At 42.6% G+C, this 19929-nt stretch overlaps 2 protein-coding genes across 3 annotated transcripts in view; both read right to left on the bottom strand.

The window, feature by feature from the left end:
- Positions 1–3228: 3228 nt before the first annotated feature.
- On the bottom strand, positions 3229–11235 carry rad54l (RAD54 like). Its single transcript, XM_021604476.2, has 18 exons — positions 11052–11235; positions 10546–10632; positions 10332–10442; positions 10134–10194; positions 9868–10003; positions 9582–9651; positions 9137–9425; positions 8807–8931; positions 8481–8631; positions 8179–8305; positions 7653–7727; positions 7213–7346; positions 6889–6999; positions 5874–5997; positions 5692–5770; positions 5427–5606; positions 5033–5196; positions 3229–4871 (listed from the first exon to the last, which is right to left on the bottom strand). Exons 1-18 carry the CDS (start codon positions 11052–11054, stop codon positions 4670–4672), a joined length of 2229 nt encoding a protein of 742 aa, XP_021460151.2. The 5' UTR covers positions 11055–11235; the 3' UTR covers positions 3229–4669.
- A 2806-nt stretch (positions 11236–14041) lies between these two features.
- Positions 14042–19929, bottom strand: part of LOC110524632 (neurturin) — a 32357-nt gene continuing 26469 nt past the window's right edge. For both annotated transcript variants that reach the window (XM_021604475.2, XM_036978486.1), the window contains exon 4: positions 14042–17918. In XM_021604475.2, coding sequence (XP_021460150.2) covers positions 17497–17918 — 422 coding nt within the window. In that variant the 3' untranslated portion in view covers positions 14042–17496. The remainder of the gene's footprint in view (positions 17919–19929) is intronic.

The raw sequence follows: 19929 nt of genomic DNA, 5'->3' as shown, positions 1-19929 counted from the left end.
AGCCAGGATATGCATATTCTTGATACCGTTTGAAAGGAAACACTTTGAAGTTTGTGGAGATGTGAAATTAATGTAGGAGAATAACACATTAGACCTGGTTAAAGATAATAAACAAAAAAAATGTTTATTTTTTTTGTTCCATCATCTTGCTAGAGAAAGCAAGAGAAAAGCCATACATTGAGAAATGATTATAGGTGTAATCTAGGTGTTGTCCACAAGATGACAGCAGTGTGTGCAAAGGTTCAGACCGATCCAGTGAAGAATTACATCATTACACAATAGCTTGTATCAAGTCTGCCAGGAGTTCGCCAAAATATTCAGAATTGGTCACTTTTCCATTTAACAAGGTGCTACCAACCTATGCTTGAAGAAGATATGTCTCAACTGTCAGTCATCACATGATGTACTGGACAAGAAAGCTTTTTTTTATTTTTTTACTTTATTTAACTCTTGGTGTCTCTCAGCTATTTTAGCTAATTGAAGTGTGTTTGTAAATGCATTTACAATACATGAATTGGCTACTACCCAACCATAATTAGTCAATTAATTGTACTTGGTCCAGTGAAGAAATTCAGATTTACTGAGCCTCAGTGACTATTCCTTAAGAGGATACAATTCTAAAAGTCTAAATATCTTAATTAACAATTTGTTATTATTATAAAGTATGTGGACACCTGCTCATCAAACATCTCATTCCAAAATCATAGGAATTAATATGGAGTTGGTCCCCCTTTTCTGCTATAACAGCCTCCTCTTCTGGGAAGGCTTTCTACTAGATGTTGGAATATTGTCACGGGGACTTGCTTCCATTCAGCCACAAGAGCATTAGTGAGGTCGGGCACTGATGTGCGATTTGGCCTGGCTCGCAGCCGAACATCCCAAAGGTGTTAGATGGGGTTGAGGTCAGGGCTCTGTGCAGGCCAGTCAAGTTCTTCCACATCGATCTCAACAAACCATTTCTGTATGGACCTCGCTTTGTACACGGGGGCATCGTCATCCTGAAACAGGAAAAAGCGCCTTCCCCAAACTGTTGCCACAAAGTTGGAAGCACAGAATCATCTGATGTCATTGTATGCTTTAGCGTTACAATTTCCCCTTCACTCGAACCATGAAAAACAGCCCCAGACCAATATTCCTCCCTCACCAAACTTTACAGTTGGCACTATGCATTCGGGCAGGTAGCGTTCTCCTGGCATCCACTAATCCCAGATTAGTCCGTCAGACTGCCAGATGGTGGCACGTGATTCATCACTCCAGAGAGGTGTTTCCACTGCACCAATGGTGACAAGCTTTACACAACTCCAGCCGACACTTGACATTGCGTATGGTGGTCTTTGGCTTTTGTGCGGCTGCTCGGCCATGGAAACCCATTTCATAAAGCTACAGACGAACAGTCCTTGTGCTGACGTTGCTTCCAGAGGCAGTTTGGAACTCTCGCGCTTCAGCGATCCCGGTCTGTGAGCTCGTGTGGCCTACCACTTTGTGGCTGAGCCGCTGTTGCTCCTAGACATTTCCACTTCACAATAACAGCACTTACAGTTGACCAGGGCAGCTCTATCAGGGCATACATCTGACAAACTGACTTGTTGGAAAGGTGGCATTCGATTACTGTGCCGAGTTGAAAGTCACTGAGCTCTTCAGTAAGGCCCTTCTACTGCCAGTGTTTGTCTATGGAGATTGCATGGCTGTGTGGCTGAAATAGTAGAACGCACTAATTTGAAAGGGTAGTCTACATACTTTTGGCCATGTAGTGTATATTAGGTTTTTTTAAATTATTTTATTACAGCTGGCACCAAATGTTATAATGTCCTCTTAACCCCTCAGGTCATTCTCCATGGAGATGCACTCTGTAGCAGAGTTCCACAAAGTCCCAATGAGAAGCATCCCCCGGCCCACACACCACTCAGGTGACTGATAACCTAGCATTTCAGTATAGATTCCCAGACCCAGATTAAGCCTAGTCCTGGATTAACATTTACTTTCAATGGATATTCTAATTTTAGTATGATTATATGTGTATATATAAATAAACTCATCAAAAAAAGAAACGTCCCTTTTTCAGGACCCTGTCTTTCAAAGATATATTCAATGTAAATTGTTTAAACACTGTTTCTCATGCATGTTCAATGAACCATAAACAGTTAATGAACATGCAGCTGTGGAACGGTCGTTAAGACACTAACAGCTTACAGACGGTAGGCAATTAAGGTCACAGTTATGAAAACTTAGGACACTAAAGAGGCCTTTCTACTGACTCTGAAAAACACCAAAAGAAAGATGCCCAGGGTCCCTCCCTGCTCATCTGTGTGAACATGCCTTAGGCATGCTGCAAAGAGGCATGAGGACTGCAGATGTGGCCAGGGCAATAAATTGCAATGTCCGTGCTGTGAGATGCCTAAGACAGCGCTACAGGGAGACAGGACGGACAGGTACAGGATGGCAACAACTGCATGAGTTACAACAGGAATGCACAATCCCTTCATCAGTGCTCAGACTGTCCGCAAAGCCTGAGAGAGGCTGAATTGAGGGCTTGTAGGCCTGTTGTAAGGCAGGTCCTCACCAGACATCACCGGCAACAACATCACCTATGGGCACAAACCTACCGACGCTGGACCAGACAGGACTGGCAAAAAGTGCTCTTCACTGACAAGTTGTGGTTTTGTCTCACCAGGGATGATGGTCGGATTTGCGTTTATCGTCGAAGGAATGAGCGTTACACTGAGGGCCTGTACTCTGGAGCGGGATTGATTTGGAGGTGGAGGGTCCGTCATGGTCTGGGGAGGTGTGTCACAGCATCATCGAACTGAGCTTGTTGTCATTGCAGGCAATCTCAGCGCTGTGCGTTACAGGGAAGACATCCTCCTCCTTCATGTGTTACCCTACTTGCAGGCTCATCCTAACATTACCCTCCAGCATGACAATGCCATCAGCCATACTGCTCATTCTGTGCATGATTTCCTGCAAGACAGGAATGTCAGTGTTCTGCCATGCCCAGCAAAGAGCCCGGTTCTCAATCCCTTTGAGCACGTCTGGGACCTGTTGGATCGGAGGGTGAGGGCTAGGGCCATTCCCCCCAGAAATGTCAGAGAACTTGCAGGTGCCTTGGTGGAAGAATGGGGTAACAGCTCACAGCAAGAACTGGCAAATCTGGTGCAGTCCATGAGGAGATGCACTGCAGTACTTAATGCAGCTGGTGGCCACACCAGATACTGTTACTTTTGATTTTGACCTCCCCTTTGTTCAGGCACATATTATTCAATTTATTTTAGTCACATGTCTGTGGAACTTGTTCAGTTTGCCTCAGTTGTTGAATCTTATGTTCATACAAATATCTACACATTAAGTTTGATGAAAATAAACGCAGTTGACAGTTTCTTTTTTTGCTGATATATATATAATGTGCCCATGAGTTTCTAGTACAGAGACCACATGGTTCAAGAGGAAATGGCCTAATTAATGGGGGATGGGGAAGCATCTAATCATCAATGGCATTATTTTCAGTTAACTCTGCAACTCTTCCCACTGATTTCTTTCACAACAACTGCCGCCAGTTAGACTTCAAAACATTGGCAAGAAATACTGTAAATATATATTTCATGCTGAAACCCTCATATTAAACACCAATGGTTTATATTTAGGATAATGTTTTACAACTGTCACTCTATAAAATATTTTACATGTGGTAAGGCCACACAAAGGGCCAGAGGTTATTATGCACCTGTACAAATCTTAAATACGCAAAAGTGCCACTAGGTGTCTTGATAGATTAGATTACGTAGAATCCTCCAACATTCTGGTAGTTCACTGGTAAACTGGAAATACATCCAGTAGTATACCCTTCCTTCACAACCCTAGTCAAGACTGTTGCATGCCTAAAGCCAAAAATAACTAATAATAAGTTGCCTTATTTGGCGTTTCAAATTGTGAAATAATAATGAACTTTATCCTAATTGTGTGAAAAATAACAAAATAAATGCACCATTTCCTTTATATTGTTCAGCTCACCAATGTTTGTTTGTTACCCTTTACTCAGCATCTATGTTATTGTTGACATATTGTCATGTTTAATGCAGCATCTGCAGCCCTTAAATAATTGTTTTGTTAATATCTTGTTTGTTGAATTGCTAACACTTGTCCTGGTTCAATAAATCCTGACATTAGTGAAATTGTCAGTTCTTTACAAAACATTTTCATTATCAAGGGAAATAAAGTATACGATTTAACAGAAAACAATAACATTTACACTGTGGGTACAACCCAAAAGACTGTAAAGAGAGATGTGTGGACAATTGCAGGTAGGGTTGCCTTTCATAAGAAGAAAATGGTCTTCAATATGGTTATTACTCTGTTACACACCCTTATAAAGAGTATGGGGGAATTCAGCCGTGAATCCATCACGATAAGTAGTATTCCCATCATAAGATAGCATGTCTGTTTTCCTAGGGTCCATGCAATCCTGGGTCCTTGGGAGATCCCTACCACATTGAAATTTAAAAGGGGTAGCGGTTTAGGGTACGGACATCCCAAGGATTCCAGACAGCACAGACAGTTTTCCTGGGCCCTCTTGTCCAGTAACGTTGCTCCTACGTGCTGGTTGGCCGTCCTTGGTTCAGGGCTAGGCCCTCTCATCAAATACCATGACTCCTGGTTGTCTCAGACCGCCTGGCTGTCACACGACCCCTCTCTGGTCCTCGTGGGAGCGCTGGTGGAAGACAAAGGAGATGGCAGCGTCCCAGGAGGCCTGCAGTATGGGGTCTCTCAGGCCCCTCTTGTCAGAGCAGTGTTGCCACTGGGACAGGTCACAGGTACAATCAGAGTCCTCAGGAGGGGGCCGCACCTGTCGCCCATTCACACAGCGCCGACAGCGGAACCTGGCAGGGGCACAGGAGACAGAATAGTTAACATTAGTGAACTCTTCCAAAGAGGGAGGATGTAACAACCTCCAAGAATTGACCACAACCATCTTTAAATTACTGTCAATGGGCTCTGCCTACTGCTGCGAACTGTGTTTGTACCAGTCGTGTGTGTGTACCTGTCATGCGTGTCACTGGTGGTCTCCTCACTGAGATGAAAGAGTTCTCGTAGCTCCCCCAGAGAGAAGTGTCTCTCCACATCCTGCTCTTCGTCCACCACACAGCTGCTCAGAGCCTTCTTATGGGCCTGCCTCTGAAGGATCTTCTCCTCAATTGTCCCCGTCTGCAGGAACACACATTCACACAGAGCAACTGTCAGTCATACACGTGACTTAAAACACCATTTTGATAGTTCAATTGCAAATACCACCATGCTCAATACCGAGGCGAGTCTCCCCTCCCTCCCCAAGCACTTGGAAAAGCGATATAAATCAAATGAATGAATTAACTCATTTGTGGCCGACACCACTTTTCAGTATGATACTCTCTCTAGTCATTCTCTGTTCTACTCACTGAAAGCAGTCTGTAGATGTAGCAGGTCTTTTTCTGTCCGTCTCTCCAGACTCGAGCCATGGCCTGCTCGTCATTGGCTGGGTTCCAGTCAGGGTCAAACATCACCAGGCGATTAGCACCAATCAGATTCAGGCCACACCCCCCAGCTTTGCTGCTCAGCATAAATATGAACTCTGGGCTCTGAGTGAGAGAGATGTCATGTAAATACTTATGATCAAACAAACTCTTATAGCAAGATGCCATTTACAACATGTTCACTACCTACAGATGGGCTGTTGAACCTCTCCACTATCTTTGCTCTCTTCTTGATGGACATTGTGCCATCAAGCCGAACGTAGAGGTATCTGATCAAAAGAAGAAAGTGGTTTCTTTCCATTCTCAAAGTTCATTTTCAAGAATAACTGAAAACAATGGATGTGACAGCTCCTGTGTCAGTTCCTTTCTTACCTTCGAGTTCGACAGAGCTTCTCAAAGAGGTCCAGTGTTTGTGTGTAGTTGGAGACCAACACCACTTTGTCACTGGTGGTGCTTCTGGTCATGGCCAGGATATAGTCCAGAACCAGCATTTTACCTGGAGGAAAGTTCAACGTCATTATAGATCCCATATTAACAATGGGGTGATTATAAATAATTATAAAATCAGGTGGTTCAAGCCCTGAATGCTGATTAAACTGGAAACACTTATCTCCCTCACTAGCTTTAAGCACCAACTGTCAGAGCAGCTCACAGATTACTGCACCTGTACATAGCCCACCTATAATTTAGCCCAAACAACTACCTCTTTCCCTACTGTATTTAATTTATTTATTTATTTTGCTCCTTTGCACCCCCATTATTTTTATTTCTACTTTGCACATTCTCCCATTGCAAATCTACCATTCCAGTGTTTTACTTGCTATATTGTATCTACTTTGCCACCATGGCCTTTTTGCCTTTACCTCCCTTATCTCACCTCATTTGCTCACATCGTATATAGACTTGTTTATACTGTATTATTGACTGTATGTTTGTTTTACTCCATGTGTAACTCTGTGTCGTTGTATGTGTCGAACTGCTTTGCTTTATCTTGGCCAGGTCGCAATTGTAAATGAGAACTTGTTCTCAACTTGCCTACCTGGTTAAATAAAGGTGAAATAAAATAAAATTGGCTGAAAGCCGTGGTATATCAGACTGTATACCATTGGTATGACACTTTTTTTTGTTTGTAACCAGTTTATAATAGCAATAAGCCACCTCTGGGGTTTGTGGTATATGGCCAATGTACCATGGCTAAGGGTTGTGTCCAAGCACTCCGCGTTACATTGTGCGTAAGAACAGCCCGTAGCTGTGGAATATTAGCCATATACCACACTCCTCAGGCCTTATTGCTTATTTATAAGGGGATAATGTAATGAATTATATCTGCGAGTTCTAAGTGTTACCTGTCCCTAATCCTTCCAAAATGGAAATAATGTGTTCTTACCAGAAAGCTGTGGCTCCACAGCCTTGGTGGAGTATCCTGTAGGGAAGAGATTCAGGGCCCCATCGAAGCCCTCATCTCGCTCCACACACTTATCATAGATGAGAGCCGGGTCTGGGAGGCAAAGGAGAAATAAGTCACAATACAACAGACCAACAAACACTGACGCAAAACCAAACAGCTAACAAATGGATATCCACACACACAACAACAAAAACAAGTTGTGTCAGGACAGAAATGTACATGGGAGGACGTCACTAATAATAAAATAAAGACAGTACATATAAGAAAGCACCAGTTGATTTGTTGTCGTTTGTGGACACTTACGGTTACAGAGCTTCTTGAGAGAGGTGATGGAGGACAGAGAGGAGACACTGATCTTGCCCTGCTGCTGCAGTGTCTGTAAGGGCTTAGCCTGCCTCAGGAACAGTTTATACAGCTCTGACTGGAGGGGGGTCAGCCTGCAGAGAACACGCAAATATTAAGCCGTCAACAATACAGGCTTTTAAATCTTTCCACTAAATGAGAGTGCCTTGATTACTTCTGGAAGTTTGGTTGCACAAATACTTTTTTGGTATTGTTTATTATCCAACATCAACTTATTTTTATAGTATACATTTGCAATTAGTTGAACCACGACACCATTATTTGTGACACTAAACACACCTGTTAATTACCATCAGAAATACCATTATCAGTGGTCAGTTGCAATCAATACATATAATAAAATCTTAAAATGTAAAAATACATGAAAATGGAAGAGTGACCTGCAACAGACGACCTGCTCGATCTTAACAGGAAGATACTTTGAGAGGATGTCTGAGGTTCTCCGAATCAAGCATCTAAAACCACCAAGGAGAGAAAAAGATTAAGTATAGGGCTGTGACGATAGCAGTATCACAAAAGTTTTTCCATGGTAAAAATGAAAACACGAAGCACACCAAACACTCTGGCCCTTTAAAAACCTACTGTATGTAAAATAGTGTGCTATAGAAAATAAATAAAATGGGAGTCTGGATGACAACATAAGGATTTTGGTTTTCCTAAAGTTTCATGTTTTGCTTCCTTGCCACGATACTAACGAGTATCACGAACTGGTATTGTCCCGGACATATTAAGTAGTTATGTTTTGCCTGACTAAAGCGACCAACTTGCTTACTGTGTACCATGTGGGTCTGCTCTTCAGCCAAGCTAAGATATATTAGGCAGATAGTCTGAAAATACACATGACCATAAAGATGTCCATTGTGTTGTAGGTAAACTATTAAGTCTTCAGCAAAGTGTGAGGTTTACCCATTGACAATGCTGATCAGCTCCTTGAGTTTCTCCTCTCCAACCTGCCTGTCTTTGCCGCTGGCGTCTGCATCACGACCCTTCAGGATGGGGAGCTCAAAACGCTTCTTAAACTCCTGGGCTGTTCCTGAGAAGGGAAAGAAAAACCACAGGAGGACAGTTAGAAGGCAGAGAAGGGGAGATCTAACCAACCTCATTTAACATGTCTCTCCGTCTATTCAGAAAGCATACATACCTTAGAAATTTTCACATCAACTTTTTATAGAATTTTGTCCATTTGCCTCCATGTAGTGTCAGCTTACCCAGGATGCCAGCGTTGACAAAGTGCACCAGACTGAAGTATTCCAGCAGGTCATTCTGAATGGGAGTGCCTGAGATAAGCACCCTCCTCTGGGCACTCATAGCATTCAGAGCCTGGTACGTCTGGTTGTCCGAGTTCTTCAGCCGATGACCCTACAGGGTGCACAAGGAACAAGGTGTTATTGGCATAACCAGGTTAAATCAAATCTGGAAATGAACACAATATATTACAACTATTACTACTTGTATATGGTCCATTTGAGGATAACATCAATCCAAGATCAGCACCACATTGTGAATATTGGCCTACATCTCCTCGTCACGGTACCTCATCACAGATGACAAGTCCCACTTTTCCTTTGTGTAGAACATCAGCATGAAGCCGGAACGTCTCGTATGAAATTATCAGGATTGGAGTAGGAACCCTCAAGCCATGCTGGGTCATGAAGTTCACTGTCAAGCACATAAACCCAGTTCACTGTCAAGCACATCAAATGTTAACATTGAACTGGGTTTATTTTATTCTTATTTATTTAGCCTGAATAGTCCACTAAGTAACAATTGTCACCGTTTCCCCAGGGAGTCCTGGGAACAACCATGCGACTGCTAAAAGTATTGCCACAACAGGAATAATGCTTAATGGTCAAAACAAACCTACCTAGTTTTTTATCTATCTCCTCCTTGGATCCCCCATCGATGGCCACCGGTGTGATGCGTCCGCCCAGCCACTTTCCCACCTCGTTGTACCAGTTACGAACCAAACTGGAGGGTGAAACAACAATGGCCTTGTCTATCTCAGGCTTGGCATCAGGACTCTGGCGCAGCAGGGTCCACATGAGGGCAATACACTGCAGGGTTTTCCCCAGCCCCATCTCATCAGCCATGATGCAGCCATACGAGTCGGCAATACGTCTCCCGGTCACACAGTCCCACAGGAATTTCACTCCCTGACAGAATACAACAAAATCTGGTTATTAGAAACAAACATATACACAAATACAATTAAGTGTGCTCTGGGCCCTGGTCAAAACTAGTGCACTATATAGGGAATAAGGTGCCATTTGGGACACAGAAAAGTATCAAGATTTACAAAGAGACTGTACCTCTCTCTGATGGGGTCTGAGGACCTTTCCAAGGACTGGATCCACGACAACATGTACAGGCAGTTTATCTCTGCACACAGAGAGACATATTAATAAACTTCTACTACAACATGTCATTTTGTGCAAAGTTATCACCAAAAGTCTGATCTTTATAACGATCTGAGACCATAACTGAGCTATTGACTTCACATCACCATGTTTTTCCTAATCTCTCCCTACCATAATTGTGCTACGGACTTCACATCAACATTTTCTAATCCCTCCCTAAATATTGAGATTAACTCACTTCTCTGCTTTTATCAGCTCATGAGCGCTCAGCACTGGAGGCTCATAGAGGACCAGTGCACCGTTTTCAAATGGGTCGTGAAGAGACTTCCTTACCCCCGCACGCTTCAGTCCTAGTGCTCTTATCCCCAGAGAGCCTATAGAACAAACACAATACCATTGTAATAGATAGATCCATTACTTAGCATAATATATTGAGCCTGTTCCTAAAGATAGTCATGTAGAGAAGACCTAGGGTAGCAACATTGATTTGACATATTTACTTACCTGTGTAATTGGGGATGGGGATTTTAAAAGGTTTTGAGAGAATACTTCGAATTAAGGCTTCCTGTAAAGACAATACATCCATGAACAAAGTACTTAAAAATGATTGGCATGTCTATAGCAGCATTATACTGATTGTTTGTGTAAGCATATGCCACACACTTGTCAAATTCATTTATGCGTCAAAATGACCATACTCACGTGTGCATTGCTGTCCACACATACAGGCTGGTTGGTCAACTGTGTCAAAGGCTTTCTGAAGGGAGAGATATAGCTTTCTCTGCTTTCATTTCCTCCCTTCTTTCTTTTGGTCTGAAACAACATGTTGTGTTATCCTATCCGCTTGACAATGAAATATAAGTAGGACATCATAGTCAAAATGGATGAGTATCTGATCAACCCAAACATAACTTACATCTTCTTCTGGATTCCAATCCTCATCCTCGGACGAATCTCCTCCATGCTTCCTTTTGGCAACCTGGCTTGGTGCTAGGCTTCTCCTCTGTCATGACATAATACACATTTGAGTAGACCATTTAATGTCACAAATAATTTCTTTCTGCTCCTCCTTATGTCAAAATAAATGTTCCCCCACAAGCCTCATATATATATATATATATATATATGGCGCACATGTAGGATTTTTGTTGTTGACATGAAGTGAAGTAGAGACAAAAGGGATTTGTCAGGTGAGGAAATAGAGAACCATTCAGAAAACCAGTCTGTTCGCAGTTTGGATTATTTTGGATATGGTGTCTCAAATTCCGCGCTGCATAAAGACCAACCACCAAGGAAACCGGTAGAGTGAGATCAAATTGAATTGTATTCAACATTCTGGCTATGCACTTCGCTAACTAGCTAACGTTAGCGAGCTAGCAACTGCTGCTTCGATAACAAGCGTATTAGCAACGAACTACTTACCATTTTCCTCGTCTCTGGTGATCAATGGGGTGGTTAGGATATGATAACTGCTGTAGATGAATAGTTAAGTTGACAAAAGATACATGACAGTTGCTACAACAATTGATTAGCTAGCTAGCTAGACTCCCATGTTTCTCCGTGGTTTGTTTACGTCTGTTAAATATCCCGCGCGCAGGTTGCACAATCATATGGCGACCGTTAAGGCTCAAAAAATAATTATCGTTTTGGAAATACAGTGTGGGAAAAAGCTCATAGGCCATCATTGGCCACCAGGGGACCTGCTGAGACAAGCTATGCAGCACTCAGTTGACAACACATTACACATGTGAGATTATAATATTGAATGGCAGTTTTATTCAGTAGTTTTATCAGTATCCATTCTTTTGTCATGATTAAAAGCATGTGTCTAGCTGTGTCTTCTTTATGTTATGTTATTGATATCTGCTCATAGACCACAATTCACAGAGCTGGGAAACCCTAACAAATATTGAATTCACCTTTTACCAGTGTTGCGGTAATTTAACTATATTGTGCAGTAGCTTGGTGGTATTTGAACTAAATTCAAATCTAGGTAGTGTTTTCAGTAGTTTTAATAACTTTTTTGCCATGTAGTGGTCAGCTAACTACTGTAACTACACTACTTTTATCTGAAAAGAAAATACAGGTGAAGTAGGCAATCTTTTCCTTTTTTTGCATAAGACCTGCATAAATCTCACTTGAAATATGTTTTTGGGTGTTTAATAGGCTAAATTACACACTATGTTAACGTATGACCCAAACGTGATCTGCCCTTAAAATTTGCAGTCTATGACAATTTTTCACTAAATAGTTTGGATGTAGTGAACTACTTTTTCAGAGCAACTTTACTTAAGTAAATAATATGTTTCTTAAGGGTAGCTGTAGTGTAGCTTAACTTCTTCCAGTGTGAAGTGATTGGTAGCTTGGTAAACTATATTTTCAGAGTAGCTTCCCCAACACTGTCTTTTACTGAATTGATTGCTAGGTAAAGATTATGCTACTTCAAGTGTGAAAAGCTTAAATATCTTTATCATCACCGTTCATCTCTGTGTTTGGGCATCTGTACCACACCTGTGTTAACATGGAGTTAATGTTCCTACAGCCAGTGCAGATCTCCCATTCACATGTCTGATAAGAAACATAAGAGTTTCCATAAACTCTGCAAGGTTTCTCCACAGCCTCCCCTTATCCCTTGTAAACCAGGATCAGAGAACATGGGGGCAGGGCAGAGCTGGGTGTGGTAAGGTGAGGTGAGGTCTAGGTAACCACTGACCTGGCCGGCTGCCACGGTGTGTGCATCCCAAATGGCACTCCATTCTCTATTTAGTGCTCTACTTTTGACCAGGGTCCATGGGGATCTGGTTAAAAGTAGTGCACTATGTAGGGAATGGGGTTCCATATGGGATACAAGTTGAGGGTTTCCCAATCAGCTTCTGTTTTATTGTGGTCTGTCTTTCTCTCATGCAAGGCTATATGGGACGTGGGCAGGTGAAAGGACAGGTGATAAGATCCAGGGTCAGGTTCCTATTTTAGACACCTGGGTCATTATCATTATCTCTGACTGAATCTAGACTGAACTAGGCTGATCTGCAGCATCACTGACTGAGTCTAGACTGAACTAGGCTAGTCTGCAGCATCACTGACTGAGTCTAGATTAAACTAGGCTAGTCTGCAGCATCACTGACTGAGTCTAAACTAAACTAGGCTAGTCTGCAGCATCACTGACTGAATCTGGACTGAACTAGGCTAGTCTGCAGCATTTCAATTCATGTGTTAGATTTGGCCCTGGTAGCTAATTACAACACACTATTGTGACAGTGCCAAAATCAAGTAGCTGTTTTGGTTCTGGGGCCGAGATTAGAACACATTTTAGTCTCAATATTGTGAAGACATGCAATGGTGATCAGAATGGTTATATCATATGAAAGGCCCACGTTCTGCCATGGTTGCTCTTCAATGGTCTGAGTGGCAGGGCCTCAATTGCAAAAGGAGTTCCCACAGGAGTTTTTTCAATAAGCACAGAGGCAACACCACGTTCTGCACGTCTCTGTAAACTACCACACAAGGCAAGTCTTGTTCTCTTATCCAACACCATCAAACTCTTGATAGACCGTTTCTCTTGCATGAACACCTTTACTGTTAAGATAAGACCCTTTTTTAAACCATGAGGCAGGCCCCAGTGTTGCCCAGTAATGCCCCACTCTGTATGACAATGTGCTGTCATCTGTCTATGCTACAGCACATTGCATGACTCACCGATTACACATCTACCACACACAGTCAGCGTGAGGACCTGCTCTAGGAGGTGCAAATCTACATTCTGATCTCTTTACTGTACCCCTGAAGAGAGAACACAGTGTAATAATAATATCTCACAGCCACAGGGCAGGTGGCCAAACAACTTGAGCTCAGGCAGAGTGTAAATAGTCCAGTGTTTTGGGAATGAAGAACCTGCCTCCTGTTCAATCCATTAACAAATACATGGGAGAAACAAAGAAGCCAAAGAGTTATTGATGAATGAACTCAGATCTGCATTCAGTCCTGGGCAATTCCATGGTCACAGAGTGATGCTGAATTTTTCACTTTAAAATGTATGTCAAACAAAAACCAATGATTGCAAAGTTGAACAAACCATACAGCTCTATGCACAAGGACTACTTTGACCAGTTTCCACTGAACATTTCACAAAAAAAACATTTACTTGAAGAACTGTGCAGATGCACATTTTGGTAACAGAATGACGGTTTGTGCTGTTTGTGCCGTCATTCTGTTACCAAACTTTGCATCTGCACTGTTCTTCCTTAATTAAAAGCCATTAGTAACAATTACTTATAAGTAGTTATGATTACAGTCACAAACATTCTTTGATTAACCTCTGCCTATTGCAGATGTACCATATCTATCTTAAAGCACATTTTTATCAGGGGTATGGTTAAGTCGGGTGTATGTAAAACAAGTACAGGAGATTTTCATATGTAAAGAAGCTTTATTCTTTTAAGAGAAGTACAACAATAGCATCCATGAGACCTTTCAGACATGACAGTAACACAATAACAATAATAACAAGAATAACAATACACTACCATGTCATTATAATATGAATACCAACATTTATTGTCTTCGTTAAACACTGGATAATAAGGTTGTTTTAATAACAGGTAAATGTATGGAACTACAACAAGGTCCCATGAACAGAAGTAGGCCTAGTGCTGTGTCTGACATAAAAGGGAAAATTCAACATTTTTCAACTTTATATTCATCATCTCCAGCACCTCCTCAACATCAACATATGTGAAAATGGTGCGTTTATATGTTTTGTAGTAAAAAAAAAGATGGAGAAAGTGTTTCTAATGACATCAACCAGTTAGTCGACAATTAGTAGAAAATGCCTACTCACAATTGGTCAAAATCACACAATCCACACCGATGATGTCATTGGAAACACTTATCTACCCCTATCTTTTTACGACAAAACATAGAAATGCACCATTTTCACATATGTTGATGTTGGGGTGATGCTGGGGATGATGAATATGAAGTTGAAAAATTGTGAAGATTCCCTTTAAGCCTAATTTATAACCTACACAAGTAAACAATCAAATAATGCAATTAACTATGCAAGAGGTAATCCTACATACTTGCGTTGAGTTCCAAATTGCGGGGCTGCACACGTTTGCATATTTTTGCGACAGAACAACGCATGATTGCCATTTTGCATAGCTAATTGTGGATGTGTACTTGTGTAGGGTATGAATTGGGTTTTAGAGCAATATCTAAAAAGGGAACAGAGGTGTTTGGTCTCTGATACCAGGGTGCCAGGGACTGACACTCATCTCTTGGCAAGGTTCTCTGGCAACAAATGTGACTGACAGAGCTAGTGGAGGAGGCTACACCAGGTTAAATTAGATTGTTTTCTATCAGTGTATCTATCTGGTTCATATAAACATGTAGTGGATATACCTACATGCACTGTTTTGAAAGGTAAATCCCTCCTTGTCTGTGTGTGTGTGTGGGGGGGGGGGGGGGGCAGAGACTTGTTGCTTGGAAACATTCTTGCTCTTTCCACAGAGAAGACAATAGTAAAAGAAAATAAAGCATACATGGCCACTTCATAAATTATAAACATCTGATATTTGTAACAACAAGTGTATCACATAAAATTACAATAAATAAATAATTTAAATGTAATAAATACTTTCCCTAAAGTACAATTCGGCGATGATGAGATGCATGGCATCTAACAGGGAAGTTAAGTTTGGACCTAAACAATGGGTGAAGGCCCCATGTTTGTAGATTAAATGCACACCAGATGCTGCAGCTTAATATAACCACAAACCGTACATATACTGAAGGCAGAATAAAGACCAGTTATCATCTGTGTTCACACTTTGCCAGTCCCTAAACATATTTCTGTGAACAACTAGATAACACAAAATCTCTGTACGTGTTACGGTTGAAGCACATGGTTAAAATGGAATAGAAACCTCTCTCAGTACATGTTTTGGTTAAACTTTAGTAGGTACTACCATTGGTGGTGGGATCTGGGTAGGAAACACAGATTGAGACAATGAATGACATCATGGATATAATAACAATGTATGGATACATCTTTCAATAGACTCTTGATTGTTGATTATTGTCAATACAAACACTTCTTGAAAGATTGATCATAACATTTCAATAATAAACAATAGTTCTCCAGATGATATCTAACTATAAAGAGATTGAGGAGATATGTCTTTCAGCAAATGTAAAACATAACAGCTTGATCCTGAGAACTAGGCACAATGTACACAATGTACATAGCCTACTACAAACAGATGGACATTTCTTTATGAAAATCTACTGTACAAACTCCAACAGTTGAACAAAAATAATGCTTCACTTTTATTTTCTTAACACCACTTGATATGAATATATGTTTCTCAACACCTACACTGTCGCTTAACCATCAACAATCTAAAGAACACAGAGAGAGGGAGCTACAGTTTATACAATACTTTATAAATACATAAATATACTATAATGCAATATGTGGGATACATTAGTTCGTAAACTTTCCCCTTGTTTTGATATACTGTATCTACAGTACATTATGTCTTATTATCTCTGCTGTATGTCTCCATTTCAAATGGTCAGGTGTGGAGAGGCAGCCAATCAGAATACATTATGTACATATGGGGTCCACTCAAACTTTCCTTCAACACAGATGCAACAGAGTGGTGTCAATGAAGAGTTATGTTTGTCCATAAGAAACATAACATAGATAAATTATGCAATATGAGATATTAACAGTATACTATCATGGTACAAAGTATGATAAGCACATTCTGAATAACCGTTGTCAATATGTTCAATTATCTTTGTAATCCAAAAAGTTAAATTGACAGCGGTGAAGTGCCACGTTCAGCGCTGAAAATAAACCATGTGATGAAAGCTGTGTGTCAGGCAGCATGAGGTATGGCTGGGCCATGACTGACCTTGGCCCTGTGATGGCATCCTACAACACACTGTTTATAGACATGTACAGTAAAGAAGTTCGGTCAAGCTACAAACAAGTGCTTCAGATTCTGCTAGACTTTGCAGTTAATCTAAGTAGGTACAGTTGATACCGTTTTGGTATTGTTCTCAAAGCATGCATGAGTTACTAAAGTAAGAGTAGATGTGTGCTTAGTGATAGGAATCAACTGAATGCCATGATGAAACACTTGGAGATGGGAGATGTACTACGGTTGGCTCAAAGCTACCTTGCTATGACCAATCCCTATGTGGATGAGCTGCCATTGAAGAAGGAAACATAAAAATGCATTACATCTCATAGTTATTTTGGTCTTATTGGAGAGCCTTCGAAACCAAAAAACTTAACTTCTTAATATTTCTACACAAGTATTTGTTCTTCAAACTGTTTGCCCTCTTTACGGTCAGGTGACATGTAACCCAAAATGCTCCTCTTCTGGTTCAGAGTTAAGGTCCAATGGTCCAAGGCTTTTGCTTCACCATCTCCTCTTTTTTGACATAACCAAAGGCACCTTGCTGTCAGCACAGGGAGGGAGACAACCAGTCCTAACCACCCCAGTCCTAACCACCCCAGTCCCTGCCCAGGAACTCCATTCCTCACCAGTCTCCAGAGCCGTGAATCCTGGGCTCTGACCGAGGATGTAACTCCTCTGTTAAACATAGGGATTTGATAGGCTGTATCTCTATCTTACATCCATGCTTTCCCTACCGGAGAAGACTGGTTAATCCAAAGTGGATCCACGTCAGGTTGAAACCCAGCCGTTGGGCCAAGGCTTCGGTCCAGGCTCTGATCCACCATTTATGCCCAACACGCCCACAGTGAAGGCATCTTAGCCACTTCCTCTCTTCACCCTGGAGTTTCTTTATGCATGTGTGTTCTGCAGGTAGACTTCCTTTTACTCCCTGGCCGTCACCCCACACAGCTACAGTTAGCCGCTGACAGCCACTTGATGGTCTGCCATATAGTCTGGGCATCCATGAAGGAGACAGTCTCGTAGCGGGTGGGCCGGCAGCAGGGGTGGGCGCTCACCTTCCTGCTGGGGATACTCTCGTTCTCCATCAGGGCCTTAAGGGCCAGGTCGTAGTTCTTACGGGAGCTCGAGCACGTCCCCACACAGTACTTAAACAGGATAATCTCATCCGAGTCAAAGCCCAGGCCCAGGTCTCTGACACGCATCTCCTTCTTCTCCATGCGGCAGTCCCGGCTGCTGTTCTTGGGCTTTTTGCTTTTCTTGCGAGAGCCTCTACGGGAGGGTTCGGGGTCTGGGTCAGGAGGTGAGCGTTGCCACCTGCTCGGATAGCCCTCTCCGTTTCCCTCAAGACCTGGGTTCTCTACAGGAGACAGGACACAAGGAGACACATGATGAGACAGACAGAGGCTAGGTGAATGAAATGGTGATGCAATGACCTCTCTATATAGCACTTTATGTGTTTGTTTGAATTACTAACATTTTCCACAACATTCATAGGTACAAAGTGTTTCTTGTGTGAGAACTTAAGGAAATATAAGTCAATGAGAGAGTATGAAATTAGCCCTTTGGATTTTGGTGTAGGTGAGTGACATAATACCGAAAGCAAGTAATATCTCTAAACCTGTGAACTCCGCAAGTAGATCCAAAAAATGGTGCCTGGATAAAGCAACCATAATCTGTGAACTTCTCACAGTCTCGCTGGTTGAGGACCACTGAGTACAGTGTAGGGTAGGTACTGCTGCAGCCTGTTGTGTGTGTCTGTGCTGTAGCTTGAGGTGTGTGTGTGTGTGTGTGTGTGTGTTGGTTCTTCTATCCTTGTGGGGACCAAAAATCCCCAAAAGTCCCCACAAGGATAGTAAAACAAGGAACATTTTCCCACATGGTTGACATTTCACACATCCCCATGAGGACAAAGGCTATTTTAAGCTTAGGGGTTAGGTTTAGGGTTGGGGTTACAATTAGGCTTAAGGTAAGGGTTAGTGGTTAGGGTTAGGAGTTAGGTTTAGGTTAGGGTTACAGGTTAAGATGAGGAAAAAAATAGGTATTTTTCACGTTCGTTGTAAGGATTGGACCAAGGCGCAGCGTGGTATGCGTACATTCTTATTTATTAACTGAATGAACACTGAACAAACTAACAAAATAACAAAACGAACTGTGAAGCTATACAAACGAGTGCTGACAGGCAACTACACATAGACAAGATCCCACAAACACCAAAGGGAAATGGCTACCTAAATATGATCCCCAATCAGAGACAACGATAAACTGCTGTCTCTGATTGGGAACCATATCAGGCCAACATAGAATTATAAAACCCCCTAGACCTACAAAACCCTAGACAATACAAAACTAGCGTACCCACCCTAATCACACCCTGACCTAACCAAAATATTTTTAAAAACAGGTTCCAGTCTGTGGACCGTCGGTGGAGGTTCCGGACTGTGAAACGTCGCCGGAAGCTCTGGACTGGGAACTGTCGCCGGAAGCTCTGGACTGGGAACTGTCGCCGGAAGCTCTGGACTGGGAATGGTCACCGGAAGCTCTGGACTGTGGAGTCGCACTGGAGGTCTGATGCGTGGTGCCGGCACTGGTGGTACCGGGCTGGTGACACGCACCTCAGGGCAAGTGCGGAGAGGAGGCACAGGACGTACTGGACTGTGGATTCGCACTGGAGACCTGATGCGTGGGACCGGTACAGGTGGCACCGGACTGATGACACGCACCTCAGGGCGAGTGCGGAGAGGAGGCACAGGACTTACTGGACTGTGGAGGAGGTGTACTGGAGACCAGGAGCGCTGAGCCGGCACCATCTGTCCTGGCTGGATGCCCATTCTAGACCGGCAAATGCGAGGAGCTGGAATAGAGCGCACCGGGCTATGAATGCGAACTGGAGACACCGTGCGCATCACTGCGTAACACGGTGTCTGACCAGTCACACGCTCCCCACGGTAAGCATAAGGAGTTGGCTCAGGTCTCCAACCTGACTCAGCCAATCTCCCCGTGTGCCCCCCCCCAAAAATTGGGGTTGCCTCTCGTGCTTGCCTCATTTTTATAACCCCTCGTAACGTCGCCGTTCCGCTTTTGCTGCCTCAATTTCTTCCTAAGGACGGCGATACTCCCCCGCCTGCGTCCAGGGTCCTGCTCCAGCCAGGATCTCTTCCCAGGTCCATTCCTCCTGAACACGCTGCTTGGTCCTTTGTTGGTGGGATCTTCTGTCACGTTCGTTATAAGGATCAGACCAAGGCGCAGCGTGGTATGCGTACATTCTTATTTATTAACTGAATGAACACTGAACAAACTAACAAAACGAACCGTGAAGCTATACAAACGAGTGCTGACAGTCAACTACACATAGACAAGATCCCACAAAC

Source organism: Oncorhynchus mykiss, chromosome 5 (genome assembly GCF_013265735.2).
Source record: "Oncorhynchus mykiss isolate Arlee chromosome 5, USDA_OmykA_1.1, whole genome shotgun sequence".
NCBI lineage: Eukaryota > Metazoa > Chordata > Actinopteri > Salmoniformes > Salmonidae > Oncorhynchus > Oncorhynchus mykiss.
This window is presented reverse-complemented; position numbering and strand designations above follow the sequence as displayed.

What these genes read in the sequence shown, in the direction of transcription:
- rad54l (XM_021604476.2), bottom strand. An exon ending in GAGCTGATAAAAGCAGAGAA is followed by an intron (nt 9,652 to 9,867) that starts GTGAGTTAATCT and finishes CTCTGTGTGCAG; the next exon opens with AGATAAACTGCCTGTACATG. An exon ending in TGTCAACGCTGGCATCCTGG is followed by an intron (nt 8,306 to 8,480) that starts GTAAGCTGACAC and finishes TTCCCTTCTCAG; the next exon opens with GAACAGCCCAGGAGTTTAAG.